The sequence below is a fragment of the Carassius auratus genome, chromosome 34 (genome assembly GCF_003368295.1).
Source record: "Carassius auratus strain Wakin chromosome 34, ASM336829v1, whole genome shotgun sequence".
In the NCBI taxonomy this organism is placed as follows: domain Eukaryota; kingdom Metazoa; phylum Chordata; class Actinopteri; order Cypriniformes; family Cyprinidae; genus Carassius; species Carassius auratus.
Window position 1 is genome coordinate 417,412 of NC_039276.1, and position 21,916 is coordinate 439,327.

A 21,916-nucleotide genomic window follows, 5' to 3' on the forward strand; every position below is an offset into this window, starting at 1 on the left:
TTGTCATGGTTCCTGCAGCAGTGTTTCTCTGAGCACCACATTCTCCAAGACTCCCACAATTCAGCCATTATGCTTTGTCTTGCATTTTTCCTGCTAACTTTGTATACGAATCGATTCATTATCTGTAAACAAACCTATTCCTCCGAAGGGGAAAGTCAACACTAATTGCTCAAATATAACCTGCCTCGAGGTTGTGAGGGCTGTGTTTGCTTGCAGACGAATCTGTTATGATAAGATCTCTGCGATGATAAACAGCTGCAAGCTTTCGGGTTTGCTTTTGAATGTTCTGTAAAGCCAATCACACGGGACAGACGTACTTTAGAAAACCTGCTTACAAAACCTCAATTATCATGTTTACATTGTCTGGACAAATAGATGCTTTACCGGTGGGTATCTTATTTACTTACTCATTAACATCAAAGACATTTCACATCAAACAGATTTACTAAAGCTGATTAGGCTTAATGGGCTTGGAGTTCTTATTTAATTCATAGTTGAAAATTCAGCTTTTAACATGTTTTTTTATTACTATTTTGTGTAAAATGTTTTTAAAAAGGGCAAAATTTGGGCAACATTTAATTTAAAAAAGTATAAAACTTTTATCATGTTATAAATTTCTAAATATTTTTATAATTTTATAAATGACGTCGGTATTTAAAAGCATATATTGTGTTTTTTTTCTTTCCACTGAACTCTAGAGTTCCTCTCGTAAAAACCACATTGTGGTTACAAGGTGCTACAGCGAGCTGACGCCAGAACTGGGAAAGTGCTGCCAGCCGAAAGAGCCTGTCCAGCAGCTCCAGGTGGGATTTTTCCATCTCCGAATGAAAGAAAATTAACGTGCAGCGATCCCGCAGGAATCACCAGGGTAACCGCAGCTCTGGGAACGCTGCCTCACCTGGGCAGGACATTCACACGGTTCCCATGATTCCTTTCCAGTGTTCTCTAATGGTCAAAATGACCCTGAACAATTACTACTGAACCTTGTTTTAATTTGGGGTGTGCTGCTTTTTATGGCCTTCTCCCCACCCTGCGTGTTACCCATGATTTCATAAGCGCTGGATGGGACCTGGCGGTCAGGGGGGTACACTGGGGTCACGCTGCTGAAGGATTTTCTTGCAGCGGCTATATGCGAGAAGCCAAAGTAAGCAGCGTGTCCTGGTGTCTGTGCAGTGGCCACGGGTGTGAGCCCTGTTCCAGCGCCCCTGCCAGGACACACTCTGCACACTATGTCCTGAACCCCTCCTTTGAACCCCTCCTTTCTCTTCTCCCTTACTAAATTGATGAAGTTCGGATGATCTTGGACTGGAGGTGGCATTTCGGCCACACAGGCCCCTGTAGAGATGGAAGAACAAATAGTGAGGTGCAAGAGTTTTCAGGCTGAGGATCAAAACCTAAATAATAACTGGACAAAAATAACCATCAGCATTCCCATTCGTCTCAGTACAGGACCTGATTGATGCCATCTTTGCCCACTCTGACTTCACAAAGCTTTCACTAGCAGCTGTCATGAGCTGAAGCGTCAGATGTAACATATATACAGGGAGATAATCCATACAGTACTAAACTTCAGAGAGAACATCTATAATATTATGAAAAATCAAAAATGTATTGATAAAAAGTCTGTTTTGTTTTTTGTTTTTAACATTTTTATGCTCACCAAGGCTGCATTTATTTGGTTCAAATTACAGTAATATTGTAAATTAGAATTAGAATTGTAGTTTTCTATAATTATATATTTTAATGTAATATATTTCTTTGATGGAAAAGCTGAATTTTCAGCAGCCGTTACAAAAAGCCGTCTTCAAAAAAACTGTTAAATTATTATTGAATTTTATATATATATATATATATATATATATATATATATATATATATATATTGTGGAACTCACAAATAGTTACAATACATTCAAATAGAAAATAGTTATTTTAAATTGTAATGTTTTATGACCCTTTATCACTTAATCATTACATTCTTACTGATAACCTTATAAGTTGACCCACTTCACATATAACCTACAGTAATCCTAGATCATTGTGGCTATCCTGTTTTCTCAGGAAAAATTAGAAATATAGTTCATGTGGGCTTTATAGGACTTGTGTCATGAAACCCCATTTAGAAACACTTCCATAGCGTGACAAGTCAAACAAAGTCAGTAACAAAATTGTAGAAAGCACTCTTCAGCACAAACAGGAATTGTGTCATGTTTAATAGCTGTTGTTTCTACAACACTATAGTGAATATTCATCACAATGAATGGCAACATCATTTCACTGGCCTATGAGGATTAAAGCCACTGATGTTAAATCACCGCCTCCTAGTGGCCACCTGGAGAACATTCACTCACCTTTAATACAGAGATATCACTAAACAGACCTAAAAAAATAATAATAATAATAATAAAAAGGTGTACTATACACTAAATCTCATAGAACAAACATAGCTTCTGGAAACTCAGACCATTAGAAGAAATAAAACCGAACATAAAAACAGCAGAAAACATATTCAACTACAGATTTCATCTATAGCCAGTGTAGTTATATGCTTCTACAATAATTTGGTTTGACAACAAACTAACGCCATGATAGATTTTAGTTTTGACAGAGCTAAAATGTTTTCTAGTAGCACATAAAAATAGAATTCTTAAAAAAAAAAAAAAAAAAAAAAAAAAATCCCGAAATCCAACTTGAATTACATTTTCCCATTCCAAGTAAAATAGATTCCTTTGTATTTAACCAGACCATTTAATCATAGAAATCCAATTCAAATAGAGCAGCTGTGAGAAAATACATCTATTACAGTCATAAATACAGTCTGTGTGAGGAAATGAAGACACTTGACTGTACATTCATAGATTACAGAAAGTCATAAATAATTGCACTGCGGTGACCTCTTCTGCATCAGTAACACATGTAGAGGTGTTCGTTGAGTCCTGATTCCCTCGTCTGAAGTAGCTGAGGTGAAGCTGCTCCTTTCTACAGTCCGTTTGGCAGTAAACAAACTCAAAAAATCTCTCACGCTCATCAAATTGAGTTCATGAGTGTGCGTTTTCTCCCATCACTGTTTCACATACGACAGCTTCTGTGGATGTGTCCTATAGTTCATCCTATAGGGATGGAAACAAAAAAGATGCTATTGATTCATTTTATTTCCAAATAGGATTCTGGCTTCCAATAATTATGGACACAACATTTTGTGAAAACTGTTTCACAGTGGACAACCCCCCCCCCCCCCCCTTAATTTTTTACATTAAACTCACAGCACATGAAAATATTGAAGGTCCTCTGAGCTATATATAATATATATACATATATATTTATTAAATTCAAGGAAATCCACTGTTAAAAGTTTTTAAAAAAAATTATAAATGCAAGATATTTCCAAAGTCAACAAGTAAATACCAAAATAATTTGCCATATTTGAGCAGCCCTATTTAAAACATATTTTGCATTTATTGAATAATAATAAAACAATTATTATAATTTCCACATAAATATTAAGCCGTTTTCAATATTTATATTAATAATAACCATTATCATTAATAACCAAGAATAATTAAGCAGTAAATCAGCAAATTAGAATAATTTGTGAAGGACCATGTGACACTGAAAACTGGAGTAATGATGCTGAAAATGTACCTTTGCCATTCCAGAAATAAATGACATTTTATAAAATAAAACAGAAAACAGTCATTTTAAATAGATTTTACTGTAATTTTAATAAATGCTGCCTTGGTAAGCATAAGAGATCTCTTTCAAAAACATAAAAACTTTGAACTATTGTAGCTTACTTTAAGTTTGGAGGTTTTTCCCTGTAACGCTAGCTCCTGGAGTCGCTGTCTGAGAACGTCTGCGATGGCGGTGGCGTCTCTGCTGTTAACATGCTCTCCTCCTTGATCTCGCTAAAACAGGTTGGGACATAAAGGAATCGGTTAGAATATGTACAGAAATAACTCTGAGCACTAAACGATGGCCAGCAGTTGTGTTGTACCCGTGTGGTGCCCAGGTGCGGGTAGAATCGGACACTGGGGTAAGCCTTGATCCCGGCGCTCTGGCAGGTTTGGGGGTGTGCTTGACAGTCCACTTTACCTGCACGCACAGTTCCCTTCATCATCTGCAGGAGGAAAAACAGATGACTGTGACTGATGCTGTCGAATCATTCATGAACACAGCACATGCACTGACCGAAGCTAGTCACAAGCCAGTGCAAACGTTTGTTTTTTGACTATATACGGTATGTAAATGAAACAACATTCCTCAAGGGCCATGGTGCTACATAAATAACAATACCAGACAACACAGATGAAATCAGATTAAAATGTAATGAACTAGCAGTAGGAACTGAATTAGAACTAAGAGAAGGACAGATAAGATCACGCAGGACTACAAAAAGTGCATGTGTGTGCAAACAAGTACAAACGTGGTTCCAGAAGTATTTTTCCCTTTCATTTTTTCCATAGGGATTTTAAAGATGTCTTCGTTAAAGCGTTGTAAGCCAAAAACCAAATATTCCAGCTATGAGGTGAATCACAATATTACAAACCTAGTCGTTAAGCAAAATAAATTGAAAACTGGACAATAAGACATTGTACTTGAATAACACGAAGCACTATATATTCTGCTTTTTTTTTTTTTTTTTGGTTTATTAATATTAGGACCAACTATTATGTAATTTCATGAGAGTAGGTGGGTACAAGTGTTACTTTGTCAGGATTTGCTTGCCACAATTCTCTAATTGGTAAGATTTCTTTGCATTTCTTTGTATAACGTGATTTTTTATAGCAGACGTTTGGCCTCCACTGTACACATCGAAAAACTGCTTGGCAGTATTAAAAAGAATGAATGTGATTGGCTGAAACACTGTATGCACTCTTCTCTTTGTTCCAGCTGTTAAATCATTTGCATCTATATTTACATTCCTTGAAGGAAATGCCAGTGCTTGTAAAGCAGCAGACATCTTTGAGAAAAAAGCTGCAAACACCAGCTGATGTCTTCACAAATTTGTCCTAATAAATGTCTTACCCTGGCAAGAACTTCAAACTCAGGAGCGAATTGCTGGCATGGGCCACACCATGGGGCATAGAAATCCAACACCCAGTGATCCTTCCCTCCCAAAACCTTTCTCTTAAAGTCCTCGGGTGACAGATCCACCGAGGCACGAGGCAGAGAGCTGTGGACGGATCAGTCCAATGGTTAGAGCGCACAAAATGTCTACATAGACAGCATCCCAAAGAAACAGAACCAGAATTGACTGATTTGTAACACTGCAGGTGGGGAGACTTCAGCATGTTGCCAAGTTAATGACAACTCTCCACACATAAAGCTAAGCTAGTTAAAAACAGGCTACCCAACATTTGAGTGTGGTGTTTTTTTTGAGCTTTTGAATAACTCGAGTCAATTCTCTTGTGTGTTTTGTGTGAAGAGAGATTTCTGCATGATGCAAATACTGAAAACTATTGTTGGTGAACTTATGGAAACTCTGAGTTACCTCAAGGCCCAAGACTTGAGGGAAAAGGCATCCCGGTGCCATCCGTTGTAGCTCCTGTTCACAATGAGAGAGAAGCGCTGAATGTGTTGTACTGGTGTGTGTAATTGTGTTTGAGTTACAGATTGTAGGAAACACGCACTGGTACTGGTCTCTCCGATTACTGTTCTGAGGAAACAGACGGATCTCTGGGTAAGCGCGCACACTCTCACCCTGGCAGAATGAGTGGTGTTTCTGGCAGTCCACCGTTCCCACGTTCACGATCCCACTCAGCATCTAGAACACACACAGGCTGTCACCATCATGACACTTTTGCAATCAATTAAGAATAAAAACATCTTTTTTTCATGTAAAGTTTAAGCTTTACACAGATACACTTTAGGAAAAAGTCATTTATTCACACACAACTTGGGAACATTTAAATTTGAGTTTTTGCGAGAAGAAATATTGCACTTTCAAAAATGATGAGTAACAGGGTTATTATGGTTATTATAGTGCAATGTACTAAAATAACTCAAACTAAAGCTGAAACGAAATATTAAAACTGAATATGAACTGTATATTGAATGTGAGCATATTATGAGATTTTATCCAAAGCATATAAAGCAAAAAATTAAAATAAAATATATATATACACACATACACACACGTATAGTGTGTGTATAATATGCTTGCTAAATATGGAATACACAATAACTATGATAGTGAGTGACTAATATTGTAGTTAATGGTATTAAAGCTGTATTTCATTTTAATATCCAGGAATTTAAAACGGTTTCAACGTTGTATGAATTATGATCTTTTAGATTTCGAGCTTTTTATTTCATTGCATCTATTATACATGCAGTTACTCAAATGTAATTTGTTTCCTGGCATTTCTAAATTCTGCTAAATTAGGAATTGAAAAGGAATTGAATAAAAAGTGCACAGTGGCCTTAGGAATCCCACATCGTGATTGAATCAAACATTTGTCGACAGATAGTTATGTAATAAGGGCGATTACATTAAGATCACGTGTAACTGCAAGAAACTGTAATAACAAGGAGAAAAGGAGATACTTTAAGATTTAGATGGAGTGTCAGTTGAATATATGAGAGCAGATACCCGTGCCATTCTCCTCCACTCTGGAAGCAGAGCCTGGCAAGGGCCACACCACGGAGCGTAGAAATCCACCATCCACGTCTCCGAGGACTTGCGTCTCTTCACCAGCTCCTGGAATGAGTCTGGGGTCAAAGTCACCACCACAGGGTTCACCAGGTCCTGCAGAACACACAATCATCTATTACATCTAAACAGGTACTGTATATAATGTGTGTAATGTAACTGTGATGTGTGCCTCACCTCTATAAACTCCAGGATGCCGTCTGCAGAGTGATGGCCTTCATACTCGTGGATGCTGGACTTGTTGAAGATTACAGTTGTGGGATATGCATGAATATTGTGCTGAAGAACGGAAAGATGCAAGAGATGAGAAGCAGCTCTCACCTGAACATTCATAGTCTGGTCAAATTTATTATTTATGTCAAATCAAAAGGGAAATATAAACAGTCAAAGGCAGTGTGAGGCAGGATCTCTTTGTCAGTACAATGCAAGAGTATTATTATCAATTAGTTTTGCAGTTTTGCTGCAGAAATGGCACGGTTTACTAGTAACACATAAGAAAACGCACAAGTCAAATGCTTTGGTTTCCTGTTGCAAAGGTTCAGAAGATTTTATGAAATGTCTATAAACAGATCCGTATACAGTTGCAAAAGTATTGCTAATAATAATAATACTAATAAATATGAATATTCAAAAAATATGATGAATTGAATTAATCATGATAATGACAATATAATTAGTAATAATGCATTGTATTATTACATGATTTAAATAATATGAATATATAATATTAATATTAAATAATGAATTGATAAACTAATAATAATAATTATTAGTATTATCATATTATATTATAAAAACAATTATTTTAAATTATTTAGTGCTGCAGAAATGACACACTTCACCTTTACGCAATATGAAGAGAAAGTAAGACGAATGCTGTGGTTTCCTGTGACATAAGATTATGATGATCTGTACACCGTTACATATAATTACTGTAATAATAAAAAATAATTATGAATCAGTTATTTTAATAATATAATACAGATGATAACATCAATCAATAATAATAATTATTATTACTATTACAATCATTATTATAAACATCAGTTATGTAAATTTTACTGTTAGTGGTGCAGAAACGGCAGCACTTTGAAGCTGTGTGAAGATAATGTAAGATAAGTCAGATGCTGTGGCTTCCTGTGGTTTTATGAGGATTCTATAAACAGATCTGGTAATTAAGACAGGAAGCTAATGGGGATCTGGATCCCTATTAAGAACACACTCTACAGACAACCACATTAAAACTCGCAAATGATGCCATCAGCTTCAAATGTGAGTCATGCACGATCAACTGTCAATTCTGGAACCAGGGTGAATATCTCAGTACCATATTGCAGAGCCTCTCGTGCACGGTACAGTCCAGAGTCCCAAACTTCAGCTGTCCAAAGAGCTGGATGGAGGCCTTTCTCAGCTCAGGGAGAAGAGCTCGGCATGGCGGACACCACTGTAGAGCAGAATAACTATCATACTGATTTTTAATGAAACGCAATTACAAACAAGGATGCAAATTAATTGTATGAATTTCAGTCATTTCACTGTGGTTGTGATTCTCTGCAGATCATTTCATTTCTCACCCTTCTGATCCTGATGAATCAACTATCGGCAAGAATTTACCATGGCAATGTAAGTACGTGCTTAGCAGATAATCATTAGCATTCAGCAGAGGTTTAACAGAGAGGTTTAGATGCAACAACTCACAGGAGCAAAGAAATCAACCAGCCAGGGCTCTTTCTCGTGGCTAGGGAAGTTCTCAGGCCTCAGCGTGGTGACGTGGGCATTCACACTCTCTTTTGCAAAGGCTGCAACATTGTACAGGACGTCCTTACCTGGAGATTTAACACAGAGTAACTGGTAGCAGAACTTTCAACATTTTAGACCAAAACCAAATGAAATTTCATCAATTCATATAAGATGTTTACAAGTTGTACTGTAACCGGCTGACCCAAAATTTCATTTAACCCTCTGATGCTGGTTTCCTACAGTGGAGAACTTTAAAAGCCATTTTTAAGCCATTCAGGGTGTGAAGATCAACCACACTTGACCCTTACTTACTACACTGCAGTTTGGGGTCAGAAAGACTTTTAGAGAGGATGCATGAAACTGCTCAAAAGTAATGGTCAAGACATTTATAACGTAAATTAAAATTGTGAACTGTCTAAAACAAATTATTATAGCTTCTAAAAAAATATTAAGCAGCACAACTGTTTTCAACATTGATAATAATAAGAAATGTTTCTTGATCAGCAAATCAGCATACTAGAATGATTTCTGAAGGATCATGTGACACCGAAGAGTGTATTAGAGTAATGATGTAATGTAGAGTAATGATGCTGAAAATTCAGCTTAATAAATATATTAAAATAGAAAACATGAATTTTAAATTGATATCGTTTTTAAAAATATGACTGTTTTATTGCATTTTTGGTCAAATAAACGCAGCCTTCTTGAGCATAAACAACAAAAAACCTCACCAACCCCAAAATTTTGAATGGCAGCATGTACCGTATTTTTCGGACTATAAGTCGCACCTGAGTATAGGTCGCATCAGTCCAAAAATGCGTCATGATGAGGAAAAAAACATATAAGTCGCACTGGACTATAAGTCGCATTTATTTAGAACCAAGAAACAAGAGAAAACATTACCGTCTACAGATGCGAGAGGGCGCTCTATGTCTTCAGTGTAGACTACAGGAGCAGTGAGCAGCATAGAGCGCCCTCTGGCGGCTGGAGACGGTCATGTGTTCTCTTGGTTCATGTCAAATTAATTTTGATAAATAAGTCGCACCTGACTATATGTCGCAGGACCAGCCAAACTATGAAAAAACAGTGCGACTTATAGTCCGGAAAATACTGTATGATTTTCTTCTTCATATGCAATTATATTTTTATGACAACATAAATTGTTCTTATGCTTGTTTTGAAGTATAAATAAGCATGAATATATTAAGTTAAGATATTAACATTACATTATCCACGCAGATGGTTAAAACGCACTTGTTTTGATATTTAAATGCAGAATATTTATTCTTACTAAAGCTCTCCCAAACTCACCATGGTGAATCTCGAAATCATGAATTCCAACTCCTTTAAAAACAGCCACACAGGGCTTCTGTATATATAGAGAAGCGCACAGCTCTGAATCAGAGACGCAGTCCACCTTCCCCACCTGTGCAAACAATTAAACGCAATGAAACTAACACAACAGCACCATATAACAGAAGTTATACGACCTGTGTACAGTGTAAAACAATATTATAAAAGCAAAAGTTCTGTTGTTTTACTTGCTCTCGCGTTGGTCTCAAAAAAAAGGCAAAAGCACCATAAAAGTACTGAAAAGCAGTCCAACTTTCCAAAAGTTGTCTGAAGCCATACGAACTACCTATAATCATATAGTAATATAATATAATCAAGAACCTGTATGTGAGAGTCCTTCAGAAGAGCTTTGAGTTTTTTATATTCATGTGATGCCAAATCGTTATGTCCAAAGGAGAAACTGATGAGCCATCGGTGATGAGCCAATTTATGCTGGAATGACAGAAAAAAAAAAATCAGAAAAAACATAATCATTAAAAATAAGCAGGATGTCTTTAATGACATTTTATGCCACGTAATCATGTTTTCTCCTGCACATCAGTTACTGTGTAAACAGTGGTACTGCAGGTAGCGCTGGGTGTGGTACAGAACAAGGGCAAACATCTGATGTTCATGATAAAGTCACCTGGAGTCTTACCTCAAAGCTGCTCTTTGTAAGAATCTCCAGGTCAGGCAGATGCTGCAACACTTGTGCATATATTTCTTTAGTGTCCAAACTCTGGATAAACTGCAAGGTAAATCAAATCAAAGTGAAAACCGGCCCGTGAGATTGGCACAATTAAAAGAATAGCTCATTTTCGGATGAACTGTTTCTTTAAGAACTACTACAACTGGACAGGATGCATATTTATAGATAAGATCCCCACCAATACACTGCCTTTCTGAGCGAGAGAACTGCCAGGGGGAAAGACAGCAGTGGTGCTGGTGGTGATCTCAAAGCTGTCACACAGATCTGCCTGTTTGGAGCAATCCATCCATCCTACATTAACCAGACCATCCTGTAGAGAGGTTACAATGTTCATTCATGTGCACAAGACAATAACATTGGTTATTAAATGCTTTGTTTAAGGCTCGTGACACTGGAACTGAATTTGGTGAAACATGATCGGGTTAATGCATACCAACATTCCAGCAAGCTTCCGTCGTGTCTGAGGTTCCAGACAATCTGTGAAAAAAGAAAGAAGTGTTTTCAGGATAAAACACAAGTGATTGTGGGTTTTGCATTCCTAACATTAAGCTTTAGTAGATGTCTCACCTCCAGAGTCTGTGCAGAAATTGATCAACCAGCCGATTCTTTCTGCAAACGCTCGATCAATCTCACTGAAAATGTTCCCTGAAAATTAACATTCATTTTACATACAATTTTCAACATAAATCAAAGGCAGTACAATAGACAATACTTTCGATTTTATATTACATTAATACTTTTTATAAATATTTTAGAAAAATAGATGTTTTGTGTTACTTAAACTAATTAAAATAATGTTTAAACCTTAATGAAAAAATTAATAAGAATCATATATTATTATTTTTTTAATTTAGAGATGAACAGTTAGTAAACAAGAAATATAAATGTATATATACATTTATATATGTAAGAAATATATACATTTAAATATAAATATATACAGTACACACACATATATTATGTAAACAAACTTTTTATTTTGGATGCAATTAATTGCAAATAATTAATTTGACAGAAGAACCTAAAATATTATTGTTACACCAAACAACACAAAATGGAAAAAGCAGGCACAGACTATATAAGTATTTCCCTTAAATACACTATTTTTGGTTAGATGTTATATTATCGTAATAATTTGAGTTAAAAGTTGGGACTGAAACATTAGGATTCATTTATTATTTAGTAGTAGCTACCATTTGCTTTAATCAGTCCCTCCAGAAAAACGTGATTATGCGATCGACTGATTTAATGCATAATCAGCCAAAGGCCGCATATTTATGCGGGGTCGCATTTTTTCAAATACACCGCTCTTTTGCCGCATAAATTGCAGATTTCAGAAAGCAAAATATGCAGGGCTAGCATGATTTCATAATCCATGTATTTTCATTGCAAAAAACTCACATATATATTAGCAGAAAGTTGAAAAATGTTGCGTTTACTTTGGTTTACTTCACACAAGTAAAGCGCCATTTTCCCCCTATTGCCATGGGAACCTTATGAAGTGACATAATTACGTGACGATGAACATCATCTGCAAACCCCGCGGTGAAACCAGGGTGAAACTTGATGCGCGCAAATCATTCTTATTTGCCAACAAAAATAAGCGCAAAAGAACGAGCGTAGCAGTTTCCCGATTTGTTACATGTCAGTTGAGCCAAATTATATTGCGAGAACTTGCGAAAACTGCGGTTTGATGAAATAGAGAAAAAAAGGTGATTCCCCCAACACCCCCTTCTCACTAGGCTACTAACACTGTTGTAGTTTCATTCAGAAGTTGCTGCAACTTTACAGTTGTAAGATTGCACTCTTTTGTTACAGAACAGTACCAAAAACTTACAGTTGTAATTATATTAGTAGTATGTAAAATAATTTACGTTGCAGTAAGAGATTGCAACTTAAATATTCTGTGATTTAGTATGCTCGCTTAGCATAGGAAGTAATAAGAAATTACTCTTTACATTAAGGTAGTAGCCTAGTGAGAAAAAGGTGTTGGGGGAATCACCTTTTTTTCTCTTTTTCCTTCCAAACGCAGTTTTTGCAAGTTCACGCAATTTCATCGCATAAAATTGCAAAAATATCCAGCATATTCCATCGCATTTTTTAAGAAAACGTGCCGCAAAATCAAGGATTTTTGCCCACAACAATCGCAAAAAAAATCCGCGTTTTTCTGGAGGGACTGTTTAATAATATCATGAACTCCGAAAAATATTTGTATTTCTAGATTTAAAGAAAATAAAATGTTAAAGGTCATATTAAAATTAAATACCTTGCCATAGTTCGGTCACTTTGCTCTTCACAAACTGCATTGCAAACGTGGTGAGGCTTGATTTTGTTCTGTCGCCATAGTATTTCTCTGGTTTCTGTTGGCACAATTACATTCATACAGACATTAAACATACATTATCTCTGGTTTCACAGACAAGGCTTAAACCTAGTCCTAGACTAAAATGCAAATCTGAGCTGTTATAACTGAAATAAACTTGCACGGTCTGATCTTAAAACATTCCAGTGCCTTTGTTTTGTCTTAAGATGAACATCAATAATGCTATTTTCCAAGGCATGTTTATAAAAATTACTTAACTGTCCTAATTAAACTATGGCTTAATCCTGGTTTTAGCTAAGCCCTGTCTATGAAACAGGACCTATGTATTATATACTGATAAAAGCAGAATGCTCTTACCATTCCCACTCTGAACACATAGAGACTGGGGTAGCTGTTGATGCCTTTACTACGGCACAGCATGCCATTATCACCACAGTTCACCGCACCGATCCGAATCACACCGTCCATTTCCTTAGCAAACTCCCGCCACTGTGGGGTGCATCACACGTCAGTCATATAACCCACAGTAACTTTAACAATCCTAGCATGTGCGAAGAGAAGGAGAAGACAGAGTTACGCACCGTGGGGGCAAGATCGTGGCAGTGCGAGCAGCGGGGGAAATAGAAATTCACAAACCAGACCTCGCCAGAATTTACAGCGGCGTCTGTGGAAAAATGAAAATAAAACTGGTGTCACAACACTCCACCACTGGAAGAAAACAAAACAAGTTAGGCCTCTATCTGAATACTACAAGATCAGCTAAAAAGAGTTGATTGGTGGGTTTAAAGAAAACTGACATGATATTTTCAGGTATTATTTCACACAACATGCAATAAATAAATAAATAAATAAATAATTTTAAATAAAAATTTAATAAAAATCATATATTTTTTTCTGCATTGTTCGTTTTTAAATAATTACCGTATTTTCCGGACTATAAGTCACACTTTTTTTCATAGTTTGGCTGGTCCTGCGACTTATAGTCATCTGCGACTTATTTATCTAAATTAATTTGACATGAACCGAAAGAAATGAACCAATGGAAAATATTACCGTCTACAGCCGCGAGAGGGCGCTCTATACTGCCAGAGATGCTGCTCAGTGCTCCTGTAGTCTACACTGAAGACATAGAGCGCCCTCTCGCGGCTGTAGACGGTAATGTTTTCTATTGGTTCTTGGTTCTAAATAAATGCGACTTATAGTCCAGTGCAACTTATATGTTTTTTCCTTCATCATGACGTATTTTTGGACTGATGCGACCTATACTCAGGTGCGACTTATAGTCCGAAAAATACGGTATATACACACACACACACACACACACAAATATATATATAATTTTATTATTATTATTATAATTATTATAGAAATAGTTCTACTACTTTATAAATTTGAAGGGAAAATGTGCTTAATTGTCACGAAAACAACTTCACAATGCAAAAAAAAAAATAACTTTTTTGTCTTTTGATTTTGGAGTATAACATTTTGTGAGATTCAATCCAGCATTCAAAATGCTTTTTCTGATTTAAGATCATCACTTACCAAAGTCCCCTCTGTCTAGTGTAGTAATTTCTGCATCCTCGTCATAAATTCCTGAAAAACACCGTTGCATGGTTTTTCTCCAGTATAAAGTCCCACACATCTTCCTATTTATTTAGGTGTCATATTGTATTGAAACTGCGATCGACACAGAACATAAAATAGAGAATTGAATTACCAAAATCATATCTGTAATAGTTCCAGCTTTCATATCTTCCTCCTTGCTGTTCATCTTGCAGGCCCTTCTCTCCATACTTGTCATATTTCTTCCTCAAGTCCTCGTCCTTCAACACCTCGTAGGCCCGATTGATCTTCAAGAACTTCTCGTGGGCCGTCTCATCGTTCTAAAAAGACAATGGAAGTGCTCTCAGAGCGTCTCAAATGAAGGGAGACACATACGTCTGGCTGCTATGCCATAATGAAGCTACTCACCGGGTTTTTATCCGGATGCATTGTGAGAGCAAGCTTTTTGAAAGCCTGCCGGATCTCACGAGTGCTGGCCTCTTTTGAAATGCCTAGCAGCTTGTAGTAGTCTTCATCAGAGGAAACGGTTAAGAAAAGCCAAACTGCGATGAAAGCAAAGAGAAACAACTTCCTTGAGGGTCTCTGGTGATTCTGGAGCACCTCCATCGTTGAAGGCTGTGGTTGGTGCAGATCTTCAGCGTTTCAAGGTTGGAGAACTGCTCACAGGAGTGTGATGATTAACGAAGACACCTTGTAAGTGATGACAAGAGAGTGAAAAAAATTAAAAAGGGAAGAGAAATCAACTCTTGTGCTATTGGAAATGAACACGTAGATGTTTACACTGGGCGGAGCCACTTTCTCAGACCATCTCTGATCAAATTAACATTTATTACAGTCGTTTCTGTTTTTCAATAATTATCATTATTCATTATTTCAATTCTATTTATGATTCTTATCACTGTAATAACACATACTACACTATACATAGCATAAAGGCAGCTCAATTACACGCACTTTTAACAACTTAAACGTATTTTATATATACACAATACACGTGTTTGGTTCTCATATATACAAATATATAAAACACGTAACAAATATAATATCTTCTTCGCAAGTTGCCCTGATGTCTGAACAGTTTTAGTAACGTTGTGTAATGTGATCAGCTCGGGTTAACGTTAGTTTTGCAAATCTGTTAGTATAACAGCTCGATGTACATTTGGATCCAAACGTAAATGATTTGAATCCATTTTTGTTTGTTAGTGAGTGTTAAATGTGAGATTGCAGATCACTAACTGTTGGATTATCCCACTTATTATTGATTATTCCTGTCATAAAACTTTTGATCGAAATCCACTAGCGATTCGCAGAGATAAATGGAAGTAACATCAGCATATTAATTACAAAAAGTGTTCTTATTTTCTCACCTTTTGCTAAATATTATTTATTACTCTCCACTTATTCTCTAGTGCTTGATCTTTATCCTGAATCACCGGTGTTGGTTTGCAGCAGCGTGAAGCAAAGAACTATCAACTCCCGGAAGTATGTGATTTTTCAAAATAAAAGTGCCATTTGTTTTTCCGTGAGCTTGACGTTCTAAACTAAATTTTTTGTGTTTAAATGGTTGAAATTAGTCTAGCTGGAAAAAAATATAAATTTATTCTATGTATAAATGTACTTACAAGACTAAAATTAACTCACTGCAGACCCTTTCTGGTGTGAATCTTGTAAATGCAACAAAAACTCGGTTCAAACACATTTTACAAACCAGTTGCAAATGTTTATTTAAAGTGCAATCTATTAAATGCACGTAACAAGTCATGTGATATGACAAAGCTCAAATATAAGAAAACTTGAATTTGTTTCATTTTCATTGGTCTTTACGTAATCCCCATACATGTTATTTCATAGTTTTGATTACTTTCTATTATTCTAATTATTAATATATCAATACATACAATTGTAAACAAATTAAAAAGTTCTTGACATTTTATGTTGATCAATTTTAAACGGTCATGGGTCAGGCTTCATAGTAGCTGTGGGAACTGTATGCATATCACAGAGTATCAACTACCCTTTTACTTCATTTAATTAATTGACTTTCGTCAATCGTCTTTCATTTTTAGAAAACATTATTCTTCAGTACTACTTATACAACACGGACATCTTTAACAATTAACAGGACAGAGATATGCATGATACCGTGACCAGGTGGATGTAAACCCTCATGGTTAATGTTTGTCAGGCAGCTGAAAACAACCTATAGGTCGTTTTAGTCTGTAGGGTGTGAGAGGTGGTCTATAAAATGTTACACATTCATAAAATGTTATCTTTATGAAACCAAAGACTGTACGCTCAATCAGTGTAATAGCTTCTGAGTCTTTCTCCTTCTCTGACCCCTGTGAGATACGCTCCATGGGTCGTGGTGTAGAAGTTCACATGTGTAGCTTCACCAGCAAACAACAGCTGAAGGTGCTACAAAAACAAAGAGACATTACATCATTTTGTTATTAACTCTTTAAATGCAATCTACTTATTGTCTTTTTTACTACAGCACTTTACACCAGGATATGAGGATATCAGTTTTGTTATTGTTAAAACAAATTATAATATTTGTCATTCACAGAAAGAAAAATAATAATAATAATTATATATATATATATATATATATATATATATATATATATATATATATATATATATATATATATATATATATATATATATATACATAAAAAGAAAGAAAGTAAATAAATCTAAATATTAATAAATACAATAATATATAATAAATAATAGTAAAATAACACTGGCTAATACATCGCACTTTGTTTGTAATCATCGTGAGTATATTAATGACAAAATAGAATCAAATCCTACAAAAGATTCCTTATATTTTGTCCTATATAGATAAAAATTCAATGCATATAAATATTCAAACAATTAAACAAGTTATTAGGAGATTATTACCTTTCTCCCTCTGCATTTATCTTTAGGAGGAAGAGGTGATGCTAATGCCTTGTGTGCTTTCACTCCATCCACACCATCAGGAATAAATGTGTAGGAGCCCTGGACATCAGAATCAGAGCCCCATCTGGAGATCAGCGTCTTTGAGACCTCTGGCACTGACCAGCCTGTGAAAGACCTGAGCAACCTTTAAAGGCAAGAACAGAGTTTGTCAGCATCATTACTGCCAGTCACCTATAACCATATATTTTGGCAAACACGTTCCAACACATGCTTCTCACTCTTCTTTCCAAAACTCCCCTAAGTGGCTAGATAACATTTAAGTCGGAGCAGAAACTCTGCAAAGTATTATGATCGTAATCTTTTTCACATTTTAGCAATGGTGTCTGTGATTCAGTTTTTTAGCAATTACAGCCCTTTCATGGATGTTGGCTGTGTGAAGTTCACTCTGGTGTAAACAGGTTATTCAATGTGAATATCGACATCCACTGTCACCTTCTTAGTTTACAACACTCCCTATTATTCACGTTTGGTTTATATATATATATATATATATATATATAGACACACACACACACACACACACATATATATATATATATATATATGTATTTACAGTGGTTGTGTGAAATAATGTAAACATCTTTCTACAATGAATTTTTACTCATGCCTTGGTTTAATTGTTTCCTTAAAATTTTGGAAATTAAAGTAGAATGCCTCCCAGGCATTTTAATTGCAACTGTGTGTACAGTATTAGTGCTGTAAAGCGATCAATCACAATTAACCATATCCAAAATAAAAGTCTTTGTTTACATAGTATATGAGTGTGTACTGTATATATTTATAATGCACATATAAATACAAATACGTGCACATATATATATATATATATATATATATATATTTATTTATTTATTTATTTATTTTTTTAAAGAAAAAATATGTTTATATATTAAATATTTGTATATATAATATAAAATAATAATAATACATAAATGTATATAAATGCAAATATTTTCTAAATATATACTGAATGTAAGTGTATGTATATATATATATATATATATATATATATATATACATAATAAACACAGTACACACACACACACACACACACATATTATATATATGTATTATTATTATTCAAACAAACACTTTTATTTTGGATACGATTAATCTTGACAGCAGTAATATAATATAATATAATATAATATAATATAATATAATATAATATAATATAATATAATATTGTTAATTAATTGGCGAGTCTATTAAACAGCAATATGTGCCCATGGTAAAACGATCACGTCATATATTTCATCGTATGTTACCATACCTTACACAGATATCTCCTATTTCACTGTCCGGAAGCTTCTCCATATACAGTGCTTCTCTCCCTGTGATCCAGCCACACAGAGCTGTTGGATGACGGGCCACTGTATCAAAACCGGTGATCTTCTTAAACCACGTCTTCTTCCAGGTGTCTCCTTCAGACAGAGACTCATAAACGTCTTTATCTTCGGGCCCCTCTTTCCACACCATCTGAACCCCGGCGCAGTCATCGGGCCAGAAACTCTTCTCAAAAAACAGGAAGATTTTGTCCACTATCCCAAAGCCAAGATTCCGAATTGCAGACAGCTTTTTTTCCGGTAAGGGTGGCTCGAACATGGTCGTGGCTTTGTCTTTGAGAACCCCAAGAGAAACGGTGATGATCACATGGTCTGCCTCAAAGCTCTGTCCGTTTTCACAAACCACCTGAACAGGATACCTTTGGTTTTCACAATGGCCTTTTCTGACCAAGTCCCATCTGATGCTCTTGACAGGTGCACTACACTGGACAGTTCCCGAAGGCAGATCTTTCATTAGAACATCTAAGATGGCTCGATAGCCCCCGGGTCCCAAAGTGTTAAAAAATCCTCCCTCTAAAGCAGTGTAATAGCTAATCTGAGATGCAGACACCTCGTAGAGGCTAGAGCAAGCCTCGTCCGTGCATTCAGTCCTCTTGCACCATTCAAAAACTTGCTGGCCCTCTTCTGTCGCTGCTAAAGAAAATTCACCAAAGGCATCATCCAGATAAGCACCAAGAGTTAGTTTCCTGTGTTTGTGCTCAAGTTCGTCATCAAAAGCTTTGTCGGTGAGCTTGCTGAAGTGCAAACACACCTGATCCACAGCCGTTTTGGAGACCTGCTTCCCATCTTCTTTGAAAAAGTAATCTCGAGGGGTTACAGAACGGGGCAGGCACATGTTTTTGGATGCAGAAGGTCCCTCGGATAGCAGGTTCTCCTCTTTGGCAATCTTGAACAGTGGATTTCCTTTCTGTCCGTGGATCCAGTTCGCTCCAACTTCAATGACGTTCTCTGTGAAGGGTTTGGTGGTGTGCACGCGACCTCCAATGCGTTCCTTCGCCTCAAGAACCAGGACATGTTCAAATCCTGCCTTCACCAACGTGGCTGCAGCGGCCAAACCTGCAAAACCTGAACCTACAATTACAACTCTGGCATCTTCTGGTCCAGAACAAGAGCTCATTCTTGCTGCTTTGCTGAGCTGTTTAGAGAGAAAGAGAGAAAAGCTGAAAAATTATAAATGTAGCTGTAAGAACCAAATAGCATCTGATAAGAGAGTAGTGAACTATGCTCTAAAAGAGGCTCTGTATGTAGGCTAGGCTACCTGTGCTTAGAAACCTGTAAAACCTGACCTTTGTAATCCATACAATATATCATTATTTACATAATCAGACGATCATGGGCCATCCAATGGCAGATGGACATTACATTCTATAGTAGCTTACGCAGCATGACGTTATTGTTTTACACTTCTACCTTAATATAACGAGAGTGTGAAGACAGCGACGTAATTTATTTTTTTTTTTTTGCAAATCTGAACTTCAAAATAAATGTCTGTTTGAAAAAAAAAATAAATAAATAAGTAAGCTAAATAAATAAAATACTTGTAGAAAGTAATATTAAAAACAAAACTAATCAAATAAATAGATAAAATACTTAATTTTCTGTGAAGTTGCTTTGCATCGATTTGCATCGTAAAAGCGCTAAATAAACTTGAATTAAATACTCGTATAAAATAATCTTAATACATTTTAATCTTATTTTTATGTAATGTGTACATTAGCCATCTTAGCTATACCGATAATTTCTGTAACGTTAGTTGCAGTTAAAATTTTTATAAATGGAAAGTAAAGTTTTTATAAATGGAAAAACTATCATTGAGGAGATTAACTGTTTGAGATTTATGCACAAGCAAATCTGTCACAGGAATCTTCTTAATGGAAAATTCCAAATGTAAGCTCTTTAAAAGACACTTTGGGGGAAAAAAAAACTTTTAGAAAGCATAAGAAATAATAATAATTTTTTTCTGGATTAACTGCAGATTTCAACGGAAATGTTTTAGTGAATTACGTACTGAAGGCGTAAGATGGCGCTAGTAAACTAAAGTTATTATTTTTGGTGATCTCTGCGTCCTGAGGTAAAAGTGATTTCGCCTGAACTTCATGAACCGTTTATGAAATTATCATATACTTCGAAAACCTCTAAACAACTATAAGATATCCAAATAGGAAAAATACTAATTAAACGGAAATAATACACTAAACACGCTGGACACCATAAAACAGGAAAATACACATCTCGTTTGTATTTACCTCAGGAACGCCATCTGAAGTTTGCTGCAGCCATTACACAAAAAGTTGGTATTTCCACTTGTGTTTTCACTGTTTCTCATGAATATAGTTATTTATGGCTCATATTAGACATATTTATATATTTAGTTCCTCAAGGTGTCTGAAGTAGCCTAATTCCACATGTTTACATCTGTTTTTCAAAGGCTTTTCAAGTCTGTCACCTCCCAGATTAAACCCTTTGTGTGAGTGTCGCAGTCTCTGCTTAACTAACCGACGGAGACCTAGCGAAGATCCGACGCCCTCAATCACGAACTCAGGGTTTGGAGGATTAGTTCGTTGCAATATTTTAAATATTTGCTTTAAATCAGGAAGGCGAGCCCATGGATATTACACAAGCAACGTGCAAACTCTGCGCAACAGTAATGCGGTGAACCTCTAACTGTCAGTTAGTTCACTAGAAAGGGAAAGTAAAAACTGATGGCGCTTTCGATTTCTGACGCTGCATAGATGCCTATCTCCTCCACATAGCTAAATCAGTGTTGCCAGATCTCATGAGACAAATAAGCAACCAGGCCTGTGAAAACAAGCCCAAATAGGTACTGGGAAGAGAAAAATAAAAAAATTGTTGTGCACGGTTTTACAATTCGTGGGGACGGATTTTAAATTGTGGGTACAGATTGTCAATTACATCCATGTGGACAGATTGGTAAACTGAGCTTCAGGACAATGCCACAAGAGGGAGATAAACCACCTTTTAACATTATTTAACATTAGAAAACTGATGGGATATCAAATATAGACCGATGTACCGAGTACACACAGTAAACATCTGATAATTACAATTTGCACATACAAATAAATATTATCCTGAATTCACAAATTCTTCATTTATTATTGCCTAATAAAAACTCTCCTACAGTCCAGTCAGTCACCATCAGTCGCAACTCGCGCGCATTTATTTAAAGTTTACGTCACTCACTGACGACGTTTTACTAACCAGAAAAGAAAAAAAAACAGATTGCTCTGCTCTGCCTCTGATTGGCTAGTACTCGTTGCCATC

General features: G+C 35.9%; 2 protein-coding genes across 7 annotated transcripts; both read right to left on the minus strand.

Moving 5' to 3' along the window:
• Window positions 1-2,182: 2,182 nt before the first annotated feature.
• Window positions 2,183-15,786, minus strand: LOC113052877 (dnaJ homolog subfamily C member 10-like). The gene is made up of 23 exons (XM_026217321.1): window positions 15,686-15,786; window positions 14,727-15,008; window positions 14,473-14,638; window positions 14,298-14,348; window positions 13,337-13,419; window positions 13,113-13,244; window positions 12,699-12,792; window positions 11,000-11,077; window positions 10,866-10,909; window positions 10,611-10,742; window positions 10,382-10,471; window positions 10,066-10,176; window positions 9,703-9,817; window positions 8,350-8,477; window positions 7,979-8,095; window positions 6,829-6,930; window positions 6,592-6,747; window positions 5,630-5,763; window positions 5,491-5,544; window positions 5,025-5,172; window positions 3,994-4,116; window positions 3,794-3,904; window positions 2,183-3,109 (listed from the first exon to the last, which is right to left on the minus strand). The coding sequence occupies exons 2-23, from the start codon at window positions 14,922-14,924 to the stop codon at window positions 3,098-3,100; spliced, it is 2,379 nt and encodes a 792-aa protein (XP_026073106.1). The 5' UTR covers window positions 14,925-15,008; window positions 15,686-15,786; the 3' UTR covers window positions 2,183-3,097.
• A 249-nt stretch (window positions 15,787-16,035) lies between these two features.
• LOC113052878 (spermine oxidase) lies at window positions 16,036-21,461 on the minus strand. Of its 6 annotated transcripts, none has more exons than XM_026217326.1 (4): window positions 21,128-21,461; window positions 18,559-19,766; window positions 17,226-17,409; window positions 16,036-16,733 (listed from the first exon to the last, which is right to left on the minus strand). In XM_026217326.1, exons 2-4 carry the CDS (start codon window positions 19,746-19,748, stop codon window positions 16,614-16,616), a joined length of 1,494 nt encoding a protein of 497 aa, XP_026073111.1. In that variant the 5' UTR covers window positions 19,749-19,766; window positions 21,128-21,461; the 3' UTR covers window positions 16,036-16,613. The 6 variants fall into 6 exon arrangements, with proteins under 6 accessions (XP_026073111.1, XP_026073109.1, XP_026073110.1 ...); XM_026217324.1 differs by lacking the exon at window positions 21,128-21,461 and adding an exon at window positions 20,878-21,121; XM_026217325.1 differs by lacking the exon at window positions 21,128-21,461 and adding an exon at window positions 19,950-20,063.
• Between the last annotated feature and the right edge of the window lie 455 nt (window positions 21,462-21,916).

Bases quoted from the DNA above. Each gene is read 5' to 3' on its own strand.
- LOC113052877 (XM_026217321.1), bottom strand. From the start codon at position 14,924: ATGGAGGTGCTCCAGAATCACCAGAGACCCTCAAGGAAGTTGTTTCTC. The intron at 10,472-10,610 runs GTGGGGATCTTA...TTTACCTTGCAG, and splicing joins CTCAGAAAGGCAGTGTATTG to TTTATCCAGAGTTTGGACAC. The intron at 6,931-7,978 runs GTACTGAGATAT...TCCGTTCTTCAG, and splicing joins ACGAGAGGCTCTGCAATATG to CACAATATTCATGCATATCC.
- LOC113052878 (XM_026217326.1), bottom strand. From the start codon at position 19,748: ATGAGCTCTTGTTCTGGACCAGAAGATGCCAGAGTTGTAATTGTAGGT. The intron at 17,410-18,558 runs GTATGGTAACAT...TTGCCTTTAAAG, and splicing joins ATAGGAGATATCTGTGTAAG to GTTGCTCAGGTCTTTCACAG. The intron at 16,734-17,225 runs GTAATAATCTCC...TTGTTTTTGTAG, and splicing joins ATAAATGCAGAGGGAGAAAG to CACCTTCAGCTGTTGTTTGC.